Here is an 18,477-nt window from a genome sequence, read left to right as displayed (position 1 = left end):
GCTGCGGCTCTGATACCACGATATTATTCTTTTTTGGGGGGGCATTTTCATGGAACTCGGCATATTCAATGGCGGTTATGGGCGCTCGCATTGGCTCTGGTTATCCACCTGGATGACGATCTATCAGGGGCCATATCGGTATCTCATGATGGGCGGCTTTGCTAGCATATTTTTTTGGCTTCGGCGGGTGATCTGGGGCTGAAAGCTGGAGTTTACGGCATTTAAAGCAGGGCATATGGGTAGGGCAGTGGGCAAGCTGACCTGGAGAGCCCCTTGATGATGATGAACTTTGTACAATAATAGCCCGAGATACCAAAAAGATATTTGGAACACATGAATGTCTTTTCATTCATCATTGTTATTATGGTGTTGACTTTTCCCGGTTGGATGAATGATAGCGCGAAGTGGGCCCAGTAACGTGCGATCCTGAACTATGACTTGTGAGATCGGACTCCTCCTCGGCGCACGCACATCTCTGAGAACCATATAAGCTACTAAATATAGACTTTAGTGACGCCGAAGACCAAACATGGCAGGAGAATCTCCCATGGCAAGATAGAGCACGGAACGTCGAAATACTAGTATTGACGCTAGCAAGGAATAAACCACAACATGAAGCAGCTTTTAGAACTTTCAACTAGTTCCTCGTACTCTAGGGCCCACGATTGATCATTCGGCTTCCGTAACCCTCACCTAATGCACGTTAATCTAGGGGCAAGGAAATATTAAACTTCTGCCCTTAGCCCTGTCCTTGGATGTTGCGTGCGAGGAGCGGTCAACAATGGGGTAAAACCCGCTGCGGGATGCCCCGTTCGGAGCCCCAAGTGGCCGCGCCACGAAAGCTTATCCTGCCTAAGGCGTCCCCCGTTCTTGGCCTGATTAGGAAGTTGCACACACGATAGCTATGCTGCTGCTCCTCAACAGGATTCCTACGATGTGTAGACCGGGCGCTCGTATAGGCTGGCTGGCTGGCTGGCTCAGCTATCCCAAATAGGTGCAATATAAGAGGCTGGTTTAGCCTGGTTCGAGATTCGGGCTCGTTACTCAGCTATATTCTGCGTCAGCATCGGTTTCACAATCATGCACAAGTATTATTCTGAAATCTTGCTGGACATCGTGTGTCTTGTGGTGGTAGCTAGGACTCTCTGGACGCAAAGAGAAGTTTTCGTAAGCGGGAAATGAACGAAGAAGCAGCAGTAGCCACTTTGCACAAGGAACGTCAGTGACGGTTGATGCGTACACTTCAATCCGCAAAGCATCAATTGCCAGGTTTAGAGATGCATTAGTATTACTCCTTTAAGTTGTACAACTCCCGCCCCCAGCTCAGGCGCGTAGCGTGCTCTCTTCTTCCCATTTTCTTCCAATCGGTAAGGGTTCAAGAAGCCTCATATAAGGATAAAGCTTTGTAAACCCCAGGAAATCCTTCTCCTATGATCACAAGAGCTGTGCGTAGATACTAAAGAACAGTCATAGCAAATAAAGCGCCTACGATAACGGAGAAAACAATGCTAAGATTCGTGTATGCTCCTAAGCCGGGGGTGGGTAGATTAGATTATAGTAAGGCGTGCCGCGCAACCAAGGCAAGCGAAAGCCTGACGTTTGAGGCAAACTCGCAGGATAGTACTTTCACAGAACCAGCGATAGCTCAATCAGGGCGTAGGCGCTTTGGAAATCCTCTTAACGCCTTCTAGCGAGAGTATAGCCTCAGGTAGGTGCATTGCAATATGCAAGTCCAAGCACGACGACGACGACGACGAGACTAGTCAGCTCCAGGGGGGGTTCAATTGTATATAAAGGGCGGCAGCAGTGCGAAGACTTGCTCAGACATCTCAACCACAATCGCATACCTCTTCGAACAAAGCTCAGCAGCTCTTTACAAACCTCATATTCACAATGAAGCTCTCTACTATCTTCTCCATTCCCCTCCTCGCTACTGCCGTCTCTGCGGCTATCATCCCCGCCGCCCCCGTCGAGGCCAATCTCGCTGTTCGCAGTCCTCCTCATAAGACGATCAAGCGCGAGGCGTCTCCTCCTCACAAGACGATTAAGCGTGAGGCTTCTCCTCCCCACAAGACCATCTAAGCAGTCGAAGAACCCGCGTTGAGAGGATCATCGAAATGGCGGTATGGTGGAGTAGGATCGAAATTGGCAAAGGTTACGCAAGGTAGTGGTGACGATTTGGACAGGGGTGGATATGCATTATCAGTAGAATCCACGAACTTTAGATGATGAACAACCTTGCATTAGTTTCCAGTGACTATGCCCATGTCTTGACTTTACAGTGAATCAAGCTGGGAAAACGGGTGCACTGAATGGCTTTCGATTATAGCGGTGAGATTGCAGAGTTCGCGAAATCTAGCAGCTTCAATGCGGTCGTGTGATCTGTATTAAAGTCAGCAGCTAGGTGACACTACTGGTCAAAGAATAGACCCTTGCAATAGAAACTTAACCCTGTCTGCTAACACAACTCGTGACATGTTACATCTCTTAACAGAGGATGAACACTACGGAAAACATGAAGTGCAGCTAGGATTGTAAACACCTCACCCGGTACTTATACATTTTAGATTCTTGAAGCTACCCACTGCAAGCGCCAGGAGGCAGGAGTCGCGCAAGTGGTTTATACTTCGAATGTGTTGATGTGCGGCCTGACTCAACTTACAACCCCCATGTGATTCTGACGCGGCGGTGGCCCAGCTTGTGACGCGGGTTTGGCATTGACGGCTATCAAATGCGATGGCGTGGTGCACTCTAGCGCATGAAATCCAGGACCTAGTGATGCTCAGGGTTCGCAAGACCTTCCGATACAGCTATTGCGGTGTCTCTGAACCATTGACTCTCCACGACGGTCCGCAAATTCAATCTCTTCCGAGGGTCTACTTCAAGCATGCCCGCGACGATATCTCTTGCTACTTGTGGTAGTTGACACAGCGTGCAAACATCCTCTCCATTCTTCGTATCCGGCGTTTGATCTTCTCTTTCAGCCAAAAAGGCTCGGAAGGCTTCATTGTCGGCCAATGCACCAAGGACGCCTTCAGGCTCCCACAGATACACCCCCAACGACAACCTTAGCAGGATGACGCCAAGTGACCACACATCGGCCTTCTCCATGTCAAAGAACCTCTCTCCATGCACTTCAGGCGCCATCGTAATCGGTGTACCTACCCAATTCTCTGTACTGTTCAATCTTGTTCCAGCAAGTGCACTCCGCGACGCCGCAGCGCTGCCAAAATCGATGAGCTTGACGACACCATTTCTAGCCACCATGACGTTCTCAACCTTCAGATCACGGTGTGCGATGCCAGATTCATGCATGAATGCAACAGCCTCCACGAGTTGGGCGAAGACGCAGCTTGTAGCGGAAAAACTCCACGCGCGCTCAGCCCAGACATCGTGGTCGAGTAGATCGAGCAGAGGAAATTGGACGAATTCCATTTCCATCTGCCAATATCCGTCATCATCATCATCATTATCATCAGTATCATTTCGATGCCGGGTGAGCGAATGTGTCTTCGCAATATTCGGATGTGAGAGCGATTGGCCGATCCAGTACTCATCATGAATCTGGTCGGACGACGTGTCGGAGAAAAACCGCTTGATCGCTATTTGTTCCGAGGACTCGGACATGAAGATCTGGCCATCTGTGCCTTCGCCAATATCGACGGTGTGGTTTCTCTCACTGACGAGCTCGGGGTAAATGTTGTTGAGGTCGACGGAGCCGGGGCGGCATTGCCATGGCGTGGCTTCGGCAAGGCACCAGCGCAACGCTGAAACGAGCACGAGTGAGAGGGTTCGCATTTTGAACTTTGGAGACACGGTGTTTTTGGATGAGCGATTCATTGATTCAGAGGATGTTTCCTGCTTAGTCTCAGCCGCGATTTTCCGCAGCTATTCCTGGTTCGCTGACGTGCATAAGGCGGTATCATCTTTAGAGGCAACGAACCCCGCTTTCCTATCTCTTACTTCACTTCATTCCAACAATCCATGCAATGTTCAAAAGATGCGACTTTTGCGCCAACCTTTCCATCTCTCGCTTAGTAAGTCTTGTAAAGGCTGAGTCGACAGTGAAAGCCCAATCGACAGAAGGCTATTTTCCCCAGCACGCTTTTTACCAACACCACGGGTCTGTCAAAGATCTGCAAACCTCAGCTGAGCAAGGATGTGACATTTGCGATTTTTTGGTAAAGTGTCTCAAAGGATATTCTGACCCGCACGACATATATGCAGAGACATGGATTGGATCATCGTGCGAGCCTAGCGAGTCGATATTCGCCGCCGCAATACGCTCCCCGTCATCTGACATTAAGATTCGAATTCTTCCCCGAGGATCAACGCATCTCGACTCGCTACAAGGTGCATTAGCCCTAGACACACTCTGCGTACATATTGGCTCGATTATCGGGCATCAACCAGACGATGAATCCGAGGTCTCTGATGAAGATGCGAGTAGTAACATTCCAGACGAGCTTCCCATCCTGCTATTGAAGATCAGCGTTCCCCCAAGTACGTCTAGTGTGTTCGTTTTGTACAATGCAGCCTGACGTCTAATGACTGGTATTTCGTAGATCAAAACGTTGTTGTTGATGGGTACCGGATTGGGAACTTGCAAGTCGACCCAGACCTGAACTCAGAACCAAACCGTTACCTAGCGAGGAAATGGCTTAGTGATTGTCAAAATAAGCATAGAAACTGCTTGCGCAATGACATACCTGAGCTCCCTACTCGCGTTATCGACGTAGGGAGTACTGATGGTACAATTCCGATTCGGATGGTATGCTCGAACCAACGACGCGCCCATTATGTTGCACTTAGTCACTGTTGGGGTGGTCAAATTGATACCGTTTTGACTACTGATAAAGTGGGATCGTTTGAAAAAATGCTTCCATATGACGATTTAGCTCCTAACTTTCAAGATGCTATCACAATTACTCGCGTTCTAGGGATCCAATATTTGTGGATCGATTCGCTATGTATCATACAGGATTCGAAGCGTGACTGGGAGATTGAGTCGAAGAAGATGGGACTTGTCTACCGAGACTCCACGGTGACCCTCTCGGCCATGGCGTCCAAGGGCAGCAAGCACGGCATACTTGCTAATGAACCTCAGCTCAACGCGGCTTCTCCGGTACCAATCAATCTACCAGTGTATCCCGACAACAAGGAACATGGGAACACCGTCAAGATCGAACGTGCTATCATAAACGAAGAGACCTTGTTTCGTTTGGATTCTTATGGCCCGCTCGGCAGTCGAGGCTGGTGTCTACAAGAGTCCATTCTTCCGCCGCGCCAGCTCTACTACGGCGAGCGACAAATCTACTGGCGTTGCCCAGCAGTTTATGATGCTGCAGACGGATCGGTACATGGTAATCAAGTTCCCGAGAATCGCTTTCCGAATCTATCTGCCGTAATGCATTCGGCAGTATTGGCGCAACCAAGCTTCATGGAGACTTCAGCAATCGCGAATACTCCCAGTGTTCTTGAAGAATATTATAGGCTGGTTGAGCGCTATTCTCATCGCAGTCTAACCTATGGGTCTGACAAGTTGCCAGCTTTCTCTGGTATCAGTCAGCGCGTTCACGAAGCCTTACCAGGAGACTACGTAGCTGGTCTGTGGACGTGCGACATCGCCTCCGGTCTTCTCTGGTACGCCCGACTGGAAAGCTGCGTTCACGTGAACACGTACCGTGCGCCTTCTTGGTCGTGGGCAAGCACAGATGAGCCAATAGAATTCAGGCCGAAGAGAAATCGAGTACTACACAACAATCTCTCGCTCGACCTTGTGCGCGAGCATATCGAGTACCGCGATCACAGCAATCCTTATGGCGAGATTGTCTCTGGGATTATCGTGGTGCGGGGTCCAACGTTGCCGCTTCAGCGCAGTAGTCAGATCGTGCAGGGAAATCACTGGAGCGATGGTGTTGGAATCGCGTGTTACGATGAAGCGCTAAGCAATGTCAACAACGAATCATCTGTGGGACTCACAGAGTTTTGGAATCTCTCCTGGACTTCAAACTACATTCAACTCGTCAATGATGTAGAGCCTCCGTATCTTCTGTCTATCGCCGCCAGTCTCTCCGGTGATCCACGGGCTCAAGAAATAGAAATCCAGATCGGCGAGCGGACGATTGCAGACGAGGAAGAGATAAGGATTGACCCTAGTTTATTCTCGTCAAAAAAGTACATTGCACTCATAGTACGTGTTGATGAGGTTGAAGACGTGGACGTGGGGTCGAGAACATGTGCGCAGGGACTAATTTTAAGAAAGCTCGACACGCCAGCTGAGCAAGGCACTAGTAATTTTGAGAGGATTGGGATGTTCGAGTTTTCGGATTTTCATACTGACCAGCTTGCATTGTGGCAAACAGTAGAAGTAGGAATTATCTAGTACTCCCACGTTGGCAAGGGCCTCTTTGCTGCGCCGTATAGTGTGTTTTGTATGTGGATTCGCGCGGCTTTAGTGGAAGCGGAAGCGGAAGCGGAAGTGGAAGTGGAGGTTGATGATAACGATTGAAATTTGGATGAGCACGGCTTAGTCTAGCAAACTAGGGTTCTATAGTAGTGGGTAGCTTCGAGCGTGGGGTTTCGTATGTACTTGAGTGAATTGCTGATCGGGAGTGAGGTACGGAAAGGCATTTCTGTCTGGCAAAGTGGTCGGGTGTAGCCTGTTTTCGGGGATTTTGCTACTTATAGTGTGAGTGGAGGTTTGATATGGGTCTGGGAGAGATGGGGGTCGAGAAGACGAGCCTTTTTTCCAGATGTGCAAGGCTTCACATTGCTCAAATTGAAGGTGTGACTCGTTGACGCTGAGTAGTCCCCTGCCATCATCAATGGATGCATCTTCCTCGTGGGACTGTAACAGAGTGACCCATGAACACAAAAAACAGTTCAAGACAATTGGCTGCACGATGGCAAGTTGAAGGTAGCAGAATACAATGTCGTGATTTTGACGCACTAGTGCTGAGAAAAGAAGAGGATAAATGACTTCGAGCTACTAGAAGACCTGCGCTGAGAAACACAGCCCTAATTATATACATTGTGAACTTTTGGTCAGGCAACGCACAGTCCCCATTCTCATCAATCTCGTAACGTTGATCTATCAACTAGGACAAAAGAAAGCCCGGAGTATAAAGCCTGGCAGAAAGCAGCAAGGCCAATACAGAGCACCGTCGATACACCCGGGTTCAGTCGACGGCTTCTCATGTCAGGCACTGGGGGCCGAAGTGGAGCTTGAGTTGGAAGAAGAGCCAGTCTACGACATTGAACTGCCAGACTCTGCGTCCGGGCCGCTGCGATAGCTTCTGTCGGAGGCTATCTCGTAGTTCGAAGAGGCACGCTTGTGTTGGGCACGAGGACGATCATCGGGATGATTGACTGCGTTGTCCGATCGATGGCCGTCCATACCTTGGGCAAATACTGCCTCTGGGTGTGTGGGCTTCTCGATATGCTCCATAGTGGCTGTGTTGCTCGATGGCTTCACTTGTCGTTGGATTCTCGACGGCTGTCTCTTGCCTGATTGTAATTGGGATGCAAAGTCGTGTTCGTTGGCCCCATCAGTCCCATGGCGGGCTACACAGCTGTCAGATTTCATGATCAACCTGTGTTGGAAATACCTGTCAAAAACTTACTTGACGGGCGGCCATCATCATGTACAGCTTGCCCTTTCGAATTCATATGGTATGCTTCATGGCCATTACCTTCGGCACCGGGATTGGCTGTCTCGTACTCGAGTGCCTTGATTAGACGATAGAAGAAGACCGCGACTATCGCACCGAGCAGAGGTCCGAGCCAGTATATCCAGTGGTAGCTAGGGAAGCTACGCAGGACGACAGCAGGACCGAAGGATCGAGCAGGATTCAAAGACCCTCCAGTAAAGTACACACCTGCTCAGTTTAGCACATTGCAACCTCTTCTCTCTCTTGTAATCCACTCACCAGCCATCTCAGCCACAAACAGAGCAAGTCCAATGCCGATAGGGGCAATGAATGTCGATCGGTGCTTCTCGGCCGCCAGCATAAAGATACAAAAGACGAGCTGGGCAGTCAAGAACATCTCAATGAACAGGCCCCGCACAACGGATGTCTCTCGGCTAAGAGTCGTGCGAACGGAAAGTGGCCCAGGGAAAAGGGCTGATACCATGCCAGCCGCAGCAATACCTGCAAGTATCTGCGAAACGACGAGCACAGCGGCATTCAACCAAGGGACGGCTCCGATTAGACCCATGGCGATGGTAACCTAAGCATTGTCAGTCAGGGAAGATTTACGATAGACGTGAATATAGATGAAGGCCTTCAACAGGTGTTGTGTAGGCCATTCGTGTATTGGACTCAACAAGGAGTGGCTTACAGCAGGATTGAAAAGTCCTCCACTGATGCGGAAGAAAATCCAGACATTGACTGCTAGTGAGAAACCGAAGGCCAGTGAGATGTACATGAGCGACTCAATGTCCATACGCTTGCCATTGAGGAGGTTGTTGGCGACTTGAGTGGCTGCGAATGCGAAGAAGAGAAAGAGAAAGGTGCCAACAAACTCTCCCAGGCAGGCAATGAATAGATGACGGATCCTGTTGGGCAGCCATCCGAAGCCAGGCAGGCGCGTCTCGCTAGGACGCTTTGGATCCTCAGTGTACTTTGGCTTCATACCTGGTAGGACCATGAGGCTTTCCGCTGGATTGTAGGTAGGCCGGGGACGTTTGTAACTGCGGCTGTCGCGGCGTTAATAATGAGAGTTGATAAGGTTGCTGTCGACGGATGCGTGAGAGACAGGTACTCTTTCAGGTGAGTCAAGATAAGTGCGAGTCGTCAAGATGTGCAGGCTGTGTGATACAAAGACGGGCTAGACTCGGTAGCTAGGTACGGAGGGCTAGAAATTGTGCGTATAGGGACAACTGAGGTATGGTATAGGAGATGGTAATGAGTGCGCGTTGCGAGAGGATAGGAGATGAGGGGTTCAAGAGGGGTGAAGCCGTCCAAAGGGAAAAAAAAGGTAGGAAGGAATGTGACGACATGACAGCGAAGATAGGGGAAGCGACGGCTGGCAACGTTGAAGGCACGATGTGATACAATGCAGTAGTAGTGCTTGCTACGCTGATAGTAAAGCGTAGAGTTGCGCTTGGAAGCGGCGGTCGCAGCCAATGCCAATGCTAGGTGTAAGATGTGGGGAATGTGCTACTGGCCTAGAGAGCTGCTCCATACGAGGTAGACGACCCCAATATGGCAATGGTTAGTTGAAGCGTCTAAAGGTATCCAACACCCACTTGACCAGAATCATCGGGAACTTTTCTCAACTTCCGGTGTGGAATATGGGTGAAGTGATGCAGAACTGAGGCGACAGATGCAGTACGGAGGTGCTAAGGGCCCAAGGGAGCGCCATCCTCGTAGTCACCCATGGACTGTAGTTGGCTGGTTGGGCCACCCGGAGTCAAACGCGTGCAGGAATGGCTATCAGTTGTGACGTGGGTATGCTAGAGCCATGGCCTGCTTTCCCAATGTAACGGTGAAGTCGATGGCTTCTCCTTGTGCACCCTCTCTCGATGCGGAGGCCATGGGCGGAGCCGTGTCCTGGAAGATGGGCATAAAGTAGTCTTTTGGTCTGAAGCCGCCACCAAAACTGCGTTGACTGGGGCGCAAGTGAGCCCGCAACCTGCTTGCAGCGGCGCATGGTGAAGCCAGTTTCACTCTGATGAAATTGACATGCGATTTGACTGGATTACGACGTTGAGCGGTGCGTGAAGCCGGATGATGCCGTGTACCAACGTTAGGACCTACGTAAAGTTCGTATAGTTCCATCAGACCAGGTCGCGTCCTTTCGAAGTAGATGTCAAAAGGAAATCATGTGTGGCGTTGAGCTCAGCCAGGGAAGAGAAGGTCACGTGGTGTCTCTGGCCGTTGACGAAACCGTCGCGTGCGGGGGCGAGGGCATCATCACACGGCCGGCCCGGGCCATCCCTAGGCTGTGAATGCACATTGCCATACTCTACGAAGCGTCTCTTCCTGGCTCCTAGTTTGCTTGCGCGTCTTACACTGCTTTTTTCCCCTCGTCCGCGTTCTTTTTTTGCATCTTCGCCGTGTGTGTTGCGCCGTGCGCCACCCAAGTAGTCGTGACGCTTCCTGCTGCCGTTGGATTACCCTATCATCCACCGCACTCAATCTGAGCCCACAGGTCACGCACAGCTTCTCCTGACCAACTGCTGAATGCCTTGACTACAATAGGGCTCCAGCATCTCCTGCTGCATTCCACCTCCACCTCCCCGCCCGACCGCTGTCCAAGACGCCCGCCAGCATGCGCCCGCTTCGACTACTTCTCTCGCTATCTACGAGCTTAGTAGCCGTCACGCTGCTCGTATATATCGCCTTCGCGGCACCACAAGATGAGGAGTTCGAAAGGACATCCGTCTCTCCAGCTGAAGGCAACTTCAAGTCCTTCTTTTCCTTCACATCGCCCGGCTCGCTGTTCCCGCCGTCGGCCATTATCAGCCTTACCGATGACAACTCGACCTTCTTCCTCGCACGCCCTGCCGCCTTCGGGCCTGCTCTACCCAATAATGGCTTGAGTGGCCCACTGTGGATTGGCAGTGGCTTTGGCGACGATACAATGGGCAAGGGCGAGCTGGGCTGTGGCGACGTCGCTGGGTGGCATGACGGCAGCGATGGTCTTCTCAGCACTGTCAAGCCCACTACTGACATCAAGACTAAGACCAAAGGCACTTCACTAGATAAGGACGTTGCGCCGAGTGAGGGAATATACCGAGACAAGAAGGTCGACACCTTGCAAGAAGCGGCCGTGAACGACGGCACCGACGACCATTTGTGGCCCGACACCTTGAAGACATACACACCACCAAACATTGACCATGCCGATATCCAGTCCATACAAGAGAGCGCTGAAATGGCGGGGAAAGTGGCGCTCCTCAAAAGAGGGGGCTGTGGGTTCTTGGCCAAAGTCCAGTGGGCACAGAGGCGTGGCGCGACCGCCGTCATTGTAGGCGACGATGTGCGCGGTGGAGCCTTGGTTCGCATGTACGCTAAAGGGGATACCTCCAACATTACCATTCCGTCCCTCTTCACATCACATACGACGGCGCATTTGCTATCTTCTCTTCTTCCATCCGAGCGCCTGATTGACGAGTCCAAGTTGGGTGACAAAGCCAAGGCGGGTCATGCTGAGAGTGGGAAAGGCATGGATCAGGAAACTGGTAACAAGCAAAACAGCAAAGCCTGGTCCACATTGACCAAAGGTAACCGAAAGTCCACACAACCCGCGAGTCGCGGAGGGCAAAACGAATTAGCTTCGGCAAAGGAGACTGCTCCAAAAGAGACAGGATGGCTACATTCGTTCTTGTCTTCGATAGGTTTCGGTGGCGGGGAGGACACGCTTCCAAAAGCAGGCAGCCGAAGAATCCCCAACAGCGGTGATCACGACTGGGTCCAAGTCGGAGACTGGGATGACGACCAGGAACCCATCAAAACTAAATCTGCACTACCTAGCCCAGCCTCCACACTGGGGCTAGATGCATTCATCATTGGTGAACAGGATTGGCGGGATCCCGATCTTTTACCTCTTCCATCGTCGACAAATGAACCCAGAAAAGCAACTAGCTCAAGTCCAGCAGTCGTCAAGAGAGGGGATAATGTGTTGCCCGGAAGTGGCGAGTACACTCGAACCACCGGGGCGGATTTCAAGCACAGAACATGGTGGAGCAGATGGTCTGGTTCGGGTACAGAGACACCACCAAAAGCTAGGACAAAACCTGCAAAGATAAGAAGCGTCACATCCATCACCAGCCCGGATCTTAAAAAGGTTCAAACAACATCCATCGAGCCAGCTTCTCACCAAGGCCTCTGGGTGACTCTCACGCCTACGAATGTGTCAACTAGTCCATTTTTCGATACTCTTCTCGTTCTTGTCGTCAGTCCGTTAGTCACTCTAACAGTCGTGTACGCCTTACTCCTTCTTCGATCGCGTATCAGACGCCGACGCTGGAGAGCACCCAAGTCTGTAGTAGAGCGTCTTCCTGTCAGAACCTACCAGACCATCAGCGAGACTTCTTCATCCGCAACTCCTCATGCATCTTCTCCTACAACGCCTCTACTACAGCACTCTCCATCCCAGCCCACATCATCTGCACCACAATCACGCTCCAGGTCTGATTCGGAGACACCAGCTACTTCGTCCTCTGTTCAACATGGGTCTCGGGGCCGCGAAGAAGAGAAGGGCGAATCGGGATTAGCGGCATGGAGGCGTCGATACGGTGGTCGGCAGAAAGAATGTGTCGTGTGTCTCGAAGAGTATGTGGATGGGGTCAGCCAGGTCATGAGCCTACCGTGTGGTCACGAGTTCCACGCGGATTGCATGTGAGTAAACATTCGTCGATGTCGCCAGGTATATTGCTAACACTTGTAGAACTCCTTGGCTCGTCACACGTCGCCGGACATGTCCTATCTGCAAAGGTGATGTTGTACGCTCCTTGTCGCAGTCCTATCACGACCGCCTCCAATCGCCATCACCGACACGCTCGGCTCGATTTTTAGACAATGTAGACGAAGTACAGACGGAAGTAGCAGAGACCCGCAACGAATCTGCTTCGGCGTCACGGCCTATGCCTATCGCCTTGTCTCCGCCAGTCGAATATTCGCCGCCAACGGGCGATGTTGAAGCAAACTGGTCTGGAGAAGACAGGCAACAAAGTGGAAGAGACATTCCAGACACTAGGCCAGTTGAACTTAGCACCTCTTTGCGAGATTTAAGCTCCACGGTCTCCACAGTCATATGGCGAGGCCTTGAGGCCGTGAGAAGCTCTACTGGTCTACAACGGCGCCCGCTACCAGAAGATGTCGATAGGGATCGATAATTGGCTGAATAGGATTTACGGTTCATCGCGAAGCTTTTTAATTGCATTGGGAGGTATATACCCTGGAGTAGGAACATGACGGCGTTGCATTTGATCGTCGGCATTGGCGATTACGGGCTTTCGTATTTTGGAAGGCAATTGGAGCGCACTCAGGCGTGAATCAACTCAATCTTTATTTGGGAAGTATATCTTCCCAGCTCACACTACCAGCGTTTCAACCTTTTCCCGCTCCAGCCCCTGAGGGACTGGGTTGGGTTTATCCTGTGTAGTTTAGGCAAAAACTAATCTTCTAGAACAACCCCTCGCGTCGTTCCTTCCACCAACTCATATAAAGTGCCTACTACGCAAGGTGTGTACAACATAGAAGCCTTGGTATATTGCACGACATGCGATACGAGCGACAGCATTAAAAGTTAAATGTGCGCGTGATTGGATCTATCCGCCGCCGCCACACTTTCCGCAAAACGCCAAGCATTCCTCTGCAATTCCGGTCGCACACACTTTATCACTCAGGTCAGTTCCGGTCTCTCCACTCCTTTCTTTGCGACATCATGGACTTGAGATCATGGCTGCTGCAAGGGAATAACTGGTTCCTTATCGCTTTTATGCCCCCAAGGAGAATATATCTCCAGATCACGATGCGGCCCATACTGCCTATTAAGCCCGCCTATATGAATACACTACTAGGTAATTTCCGCTCGCTTAGCCAGCAGTAATAGAAAGAAAAACAATCTGCTGAAATACCTTGAGCCACCAGTGGGCGAATCGGATTCGCCCCTTCTTACAATCACAGTTCCCGAACTACGTGATCGTCTCGATTCCAAGCCCCAGATAGTTTTACATGCACGCATGTCCCACAGCAAGAAGCGAACAGCAGCTCAGCCGGGTAGTGCAAAAGGCTTGTTTTGCGGCTATAATTAGCTTTCTCTTTACACTTTTTGAAGTCTCTCCCTTGCCAACACAGTGTCAGCATTCTGATCCTTTTCTGTACGACAGGAAATTGCTGTCACGATCAGTCAGTCTCCCTTCGGCTCTCGTGATCCGAGGAATTTGGATCACAAAGGCCACGACAAGACGTCAGTACTGGATTCGCTTCTTTTCTACCCTGTGCGCTCCGCTGTATCCGGCCGGCCCTTTCCCCGGCATTCAGATCTTCAGCTCGTGTTGTGATACCACACCCACACTGGTTGCTCAGGCCACCTAGCGTGCAGAAGAGTATGAACCTAATATGGCTGTTTCTGATGGGTGCTTGGCGAAAGGTATAAAGAGTCGGGTGCATGCTTGTTGGTGATGTCAGGCAAGAACTAGTTGTGCGTTGTGGCTGTCGTGACTTCTCTACATACCAGACTTTGGCTTGTAGTTGAGGGCAACAATATTTTCTAGGACACGACCATCCAGCTCAACATCATCGTTCTTTGTTCCCGACGATGAAGGCGATTTTCCTCCTCTTGCCTTTGCTGGGCGCTCTCACTCTGGCACAGGACCTCCAAGAGGATGATTGCCAGTGCCCGCAGGTCAAGTGCAGAAGTGATGATGCTGCGGTACGTAGTTGGCTCCGTCCTCGAACACTTATCTTTGACCTTGACTGACGCACCAAAAGGCACTTTGCCGATGCATCAACGGCCGAGAACGTCGATGCAAAGAGAAATGTCCCAAGTATGAGCCTACCTACACAGTCAGTCACTCTATCTGTATCACCCTCTTGTACTCCAACTAACCTAACGCAATAGTTTTGTCCCAGCAAGCCAGCCCCGACACAACAGCCAGCACCTAAGCCAACCACATGTGTATGCGAGCAAGTCTATTGTCCACAGATCTGGCCTATGTCTTGCCATTGCGCCAACGACGTAGCGCAACAATGCTACGAGAAGTGTGGTGGCGACCCTCCGGTAGCTCAGAAATGCCAGGATATCTCCACTCGCGCACCCGAACCTGAGCCTAGTCTTGCCCACGAGCGTGAAGCTGCAAAAGATTGCGAGTGCGAGGACATCTTCTGTGCCCAGGTGTGGCCCGATTCCTGCTATTGCGCGAATGCTGCGGCAAACCAATGCCATAAGAAGTGCGGCGGCCCCAAACCAAACACTCAGGTACTGCTCATTTCCCCTTCCAGATCATAAAGTCACATGATGGCTGAACTGACTTGTGTAAAGAAGTGCCCGCCCCAAACGAGCAAGACGCTACGTACCAAGACCAGGACTGCCCGCCCATCGCCAACCAAGTCAAGCCCGCCCAAACCGACAAACACGCACAAAGTCTGCGGCGGCGGTCGAGCTAACTTCCAGACCTGCGACGGAGACGACATTTGCATTACGGATCCGTACACGCCTGGCTGCGGACCTGCATGTGACGGTCTTGGTATCTGTGTCAAGGACAAGATGTGCGGTGGGTTTGCAGGATTTGCATGCGGTGAGAAGGGCCAGGTTTGCCATGACGACCCGAGGGATGATTGTGATCCGAAGAACGGGGGTGCGGACTGTGGCGGCTTGTGCATTTGGCCGCACAAAAGCTTGTATCCGCCGCCGCAGCGGTGAGAAAATCAGTGATGAATCAGTGTTGGCGAGTTGTTGGATTCTTTATTGTTTTTCAAAAATTAGTGTTGCGCGATTTAGTGGGGTATGGTGACGCGTTGTATGATGGTTGATAGGATGGGTGCATAACTTATGCGACATTTGAACTCAATAACACCTTCGTAATAAGTCGTAATAAGTAGCTCACTTTCCACGTGAACATATTGACTAACGAGACGATCAGGTTCGCCCCAGTGGGTGGTGGACCACTGCTGATTGGTAGGAGGAACGCGGGTTTCACGCAATAGCCAGGGGAAAAACTGGGACAGCTCCAAAGGTTGACACTCTACCCGAAAGGGGTGCAACTATTGTCTCTCGTATCGGCTACACTTGGGGAGCGCGGAACGCCCTCCGTGATGGACATAGTCTAACGCTACTAGTCCTGACATAGTCGCATTTAGCCGTGCCGACTGGGTACGGTAGTGGAGCGTAGATCCACCTCAAGGAACAAGTTGTGCTCCCTGAACGCATGCCATCTGACTAACCTCAACAGCCCGAGCGTTCCTCGGTAGACGTACTTTTCACGTGTCTCTCTGCCCACGGTACGGTGTACCTAGGTTGAAAGAACGTCTGACATACAGGGTGCTTGGATGTCGGCTCGTACCCCTGAATTATCACTCCAACCAGAAGCCTTAAAGTGTTTATTCGTGAAGCTCTGATCTGCCGTTCACAGACGAGGGTGCGAAACAAACGTTCAAACATCCTGTACTTCTAGATGTGCCCTGATAAGATCATCTAGATAAAGTTTCAAGAGTGGCAAGTGGCCGTTGGCCATATGAGCTATTGCGTCAAGAGGAGGGGGTTCTGAGGATAAGAGCTGCAAGGCGGATGCACCGGTAGGTGGCTGAAACGATCTATTCTCTGAATTACAACACGCCAAGTCGTACCCTAATCTTCAAAGGGCAGCTTAGAGCTTTATGCTTAGACTATCTAGGACTTTTAAGGTTAAGCATAACATGCTTGCGAGTCGGCACGTTGCGACCCTGTAAAGTGCCCCTTTCGGGGGATAAACGCCGACAAACTGTTCCAGGGGCTAAGAAGTTTTAGCATGTCGGAGAAAAGGAGCCAGCCCTGTGCCGTTGTGTATTAAGGTTCTTTACGGCAAGGATGCCGCACGATCAACTGCGTAGTGGGCTAGTGCATGGTGAGGCGGTAAGATCCGTGAAACATTTGGGAAGGTCCTTTCTGGCCCATGTCTATACTGGGCGGACCTATAAACGCAATTGTCTTTTTCCAGTCCTGCTACTGCATATCCTTACTCGGTACCCTGCAGCAACTGCTGAGTGACGATCAATGCTCGTACCTGATTCCGCATGGCGTGAATGGTCGCCTCCAACACAGCGTTTCAGGCATGCGCATGGCATTTTGTGAATCCACGAACAACGTTGATATCCTGATTTATCCCTAGTCGACATGACTCCGCCTAGTTCTTATGGTCGGCAACTCTAGTTTGGCGGGGCAGACGTTTTTCGTGGTTGACACTTCTTCCCTGAAACGGCCCAGGGCCCGCTAGCCCCTTGGTGGTGAGAACCGACGATCCTCCAGGGTGGGTATGGCGGCTTCGGCCGCCTGCTTTTCTCGTGAGATATGAAAAGAATGATCCCCCGGAGAGGACTTGGACCTGCTGTTGGGATCTCTCTTCTTTTCCGTGTGTAGCAACTGCCTGAGCCAACCAACATGGCAATTGAAAACCGAGGGCCGGAGCTCCTTGGAGTCAACATTGCGTTTGTGATTACAGCTGTTTTTGCATGCGCGTTGAGATGTTGGGTCCGCATTCACATGGTGAAGGCGTTTGGGCGAGACGACTGGCTAATGGTGTTTGCAACAGTAGGTTCTCTACACCAGGTCAAGACACGCAATACTAACTATGTCAGATCTTCTTCATCATGTACGCTACCTCGTCCAACCTGGGAGTCAAATACGGAACTGGCCGCCATCGGGCTGATTTGACTACCGAAGGTTACCAGAACGGCAGGCATTGCTGGTTCTTTTGTTACCTTTTGTACGCAGCCTCAATGATGTGCTCGAAACTCTCAATCGGCTTCCTACTCCTGCGGATTAGCGTTACCAAGATTCACACCTGGATTCTCTACCTGGCCATGCTCATCTCCGTGGTTGCCGGCGGAGTCTTCTTCTTCGTCTGCCTCTTCCAGTGCTCCCCTGTCTCGTACATGTGGGACAGGACCTCTCAGTCTGGACGCTGCGTCAACGATACGCTCATCGCCGTCCTCGCCTACATATACAGTGCGTTCAGCATCGTTTCGGACTTCACCTTTGCGATCATCCCGGCTTTCCTCGTCTGGCATTTGCAACTGAAAAGGAGGGCCAAGGTCGCTCTTATCCCACTCATCACCATGGGTTGCGTCGCAAGTGCTGCAGTCGTTGCACGCCTGCCCTTCCTAAAAGATTTCAACTCACCAGACTTTCTTTGTAAGTTTCCCATTTCGCGATCGAGAATTTTGGGCATATTCTAACATGGTTAGGGGCTACAATCGATATCGCCATCTGGTCCACAGTTGAGCAGGGTCTGGCCATTACGGCGGGCAGCCTCGCAACACTACGTCCCCTGTGTGAGTACCCCTGGTTCACGGAGTGCATATGAGGCATATACTAATATTGTACCTCGACTTATAGTCTTTATCGCCATGCAGAGACTTGGTCTCAACACCCGCCCTACTGGAAAACGCCCCTCAGCCTACGGCATGTCCGTACCACTTACCCCCAATGCCATACCAAGCAGTAGCCAGCGCCCATACGACAAACTCCGTCCAGACACATATAAGCCGGGCACCACCGTACAAACAACACAAGGGTCGGACGAGAAGGGAGTCCTCCAGCACGATGAGTTCTCCAAGTCGCCGCAGTGGTTTACGACGGTGGAGAGGAAGGAACCCGATAACGAGAGCGAGCAAAATTTGAAAAACAAGAGCCCGAGAAACAGCGAGGAAGATGGGATGCATATTATGGTGTCGAGGACGTTCCATATCATGGACGAAGAGCGCGGGTCACCGGGCCCGCATGGTGTTCCTTATCGATGAGTTCTGTTTTGCAGCAATATACCCA

General features: G+C 51.2%; 6 protein-coding genes across 6 annotated transcripts; 4 read left to right on the top strand and 2 right to left on the bottom strand.

Annotated features, from left to right (window-relative positions):
- Positions 1 to 2,299: 2,299 nt before the first annotated feature.
- Positions 2,300 to 3,841, bottom strand: K460DRAFT_169205 (kinase-like protein; the record flags this gene model as incomplete). The annotated part of the gene is made up of 2 exons (XM_040926942.1): positions 2,300 to 2,382; positions 2,561 to 3,841. A coding segment is annotated over one exon (1,069 nt), but the record flags the coding sequence as incomplete, so codon positions are not given.
- Positions 3,842 to 3,942: 101 nt separating this feature from the next.
- K460DRAFT_169185 (HET-domain-containing protein) lies at positions 3,943 to 6,605 on the top strand. Its single transcript, XM_040926940.1, has 2 exons — positions 3,943 to 4,503; positions 4,566 to 6,605. Exons 1-2 carry the CDS (start codon positions 3,990 to 3,992, stop codon positions 6,383 to 6,385), a joined length of 2,334 nt encoding a protein of 777 aa, XP_040784112.1. The 5' UTR covers positions 3,943 to 3,989; the 3' UTR covers positions 6,386 to 6,605.
- A 536-nt stretch (positions 6,606 to 7,141) lies between these two features.
- On the bottom strand, positions 7,142 to 8,748 carry K460DRAFT_169192 (aquaporin). The gene is made up of 4 exons (XM_040926941.1): positions 8,344 to 8,748; positions 7,932 to 8,232; positions 7,626 to 7,880; positions 7,142 to 7,566 (listed from the first exon to the last, which is right to left on the bottom strand). Exons 1-4 carry the CDS (start codon positions 8,650 to 8,652, stop codon positions 7,250 to 7,252), a joined length of 1,182 nt encoding a protein of 393 aa, XP_040784111.1. The 5' UTR covers positions 8,653 to 8,748; the 3' UTR covers positions 7,142 to 7,249.
- A 1,530-nt stretch (positions 8,749 to 10,278) lies between these two features.
- On the top strand, positions 10,279 to 12,847 carry K460DRAFT_409006 (uncharacterized protein; the record flags this gene model as incomplete). The annotated part of the gene is made up of 2 exons (XM_040937212.1): positions 10,279 to 12,350; positions 12,400 to 12,847. The coding sequence occupies 2 exons, from the start codon at positions 10,279 to 10,281 to the stop codon at positions 12,845 to 12,847; spliced, it is 2,520 nt and encodes an 839-aa protein (XP_040784110.1).
- A 1,353-nt stretch (positions 12,848 to 14,200) lies between these two features.
- On the top strand, positions 14,201 to 15,527 carry K460DRAFT_318636 (uncharacterized protein). The gene is made up of 3 exons (XM_040930398.1): positions 14,201 to 14,511; positions 14,566 to 14,934; positions 14,998 to 15,527. The coding sequence occupies exons 2-3, from the start codon at positions 14,671 to 14,673 to the stop codon at positions 15,376 to 15,378; spliced, it is 645 nt and encodes a 214-aa protein (XP_040784109.1). The 5' UTR covers positions 14,201 to 14,511; positions 14,566 to 14,670; the 3' UTR covers positions 15,379 to 15,527.
- A 1,518-nt stretch (positions 15,528 to 17,045) lies between these two features.
- Positions 17,046 to 18,452, top strand: K460DRAFT_419592 (uncharacterized protein; the record flags this gene model as incomplete). The annotated part of the gene is made up of 4 exons (XM_040938025.1): positions 17,046 to 17,241; positions 17,289 to 17,844; positions 17,898 to 17,984; positions 18,049 to 18,452. Exons 1-4 carry the CDS (start codon positions 17,092 to 17,094, stop codon positions 18,450 to 18,452), a joined length of 1,197 nt encoding a protein of 398 aa, XP_040784108.1. The 5' UTR covers positions 17,046 to 17,091.
- Positions 18,453 to 18,477: the final 25 nt, after the last annotated feature.

This window comes from Cucurbitaria berberidis, assembly GCF_010015615.1.
Source record: "Cucurbitaria berberidis CBS 394.84 unplaced genomic scaffold K460scaffold_5, whole genome shotgun sequence".
NCBI classification, from domain to species: Eukaryota; Fungi; Ascomycota; class Dothideomycetes; order Pleosporales; family Cucurbitariaceae; genus Cucurbitaria; species Cucurbitaria berberidis.
The sequence above is the reverse complement of the archived record's forward strand: the minus strand, read 5'-3'. Positions and strand labels throughout refer to the sequence as shown.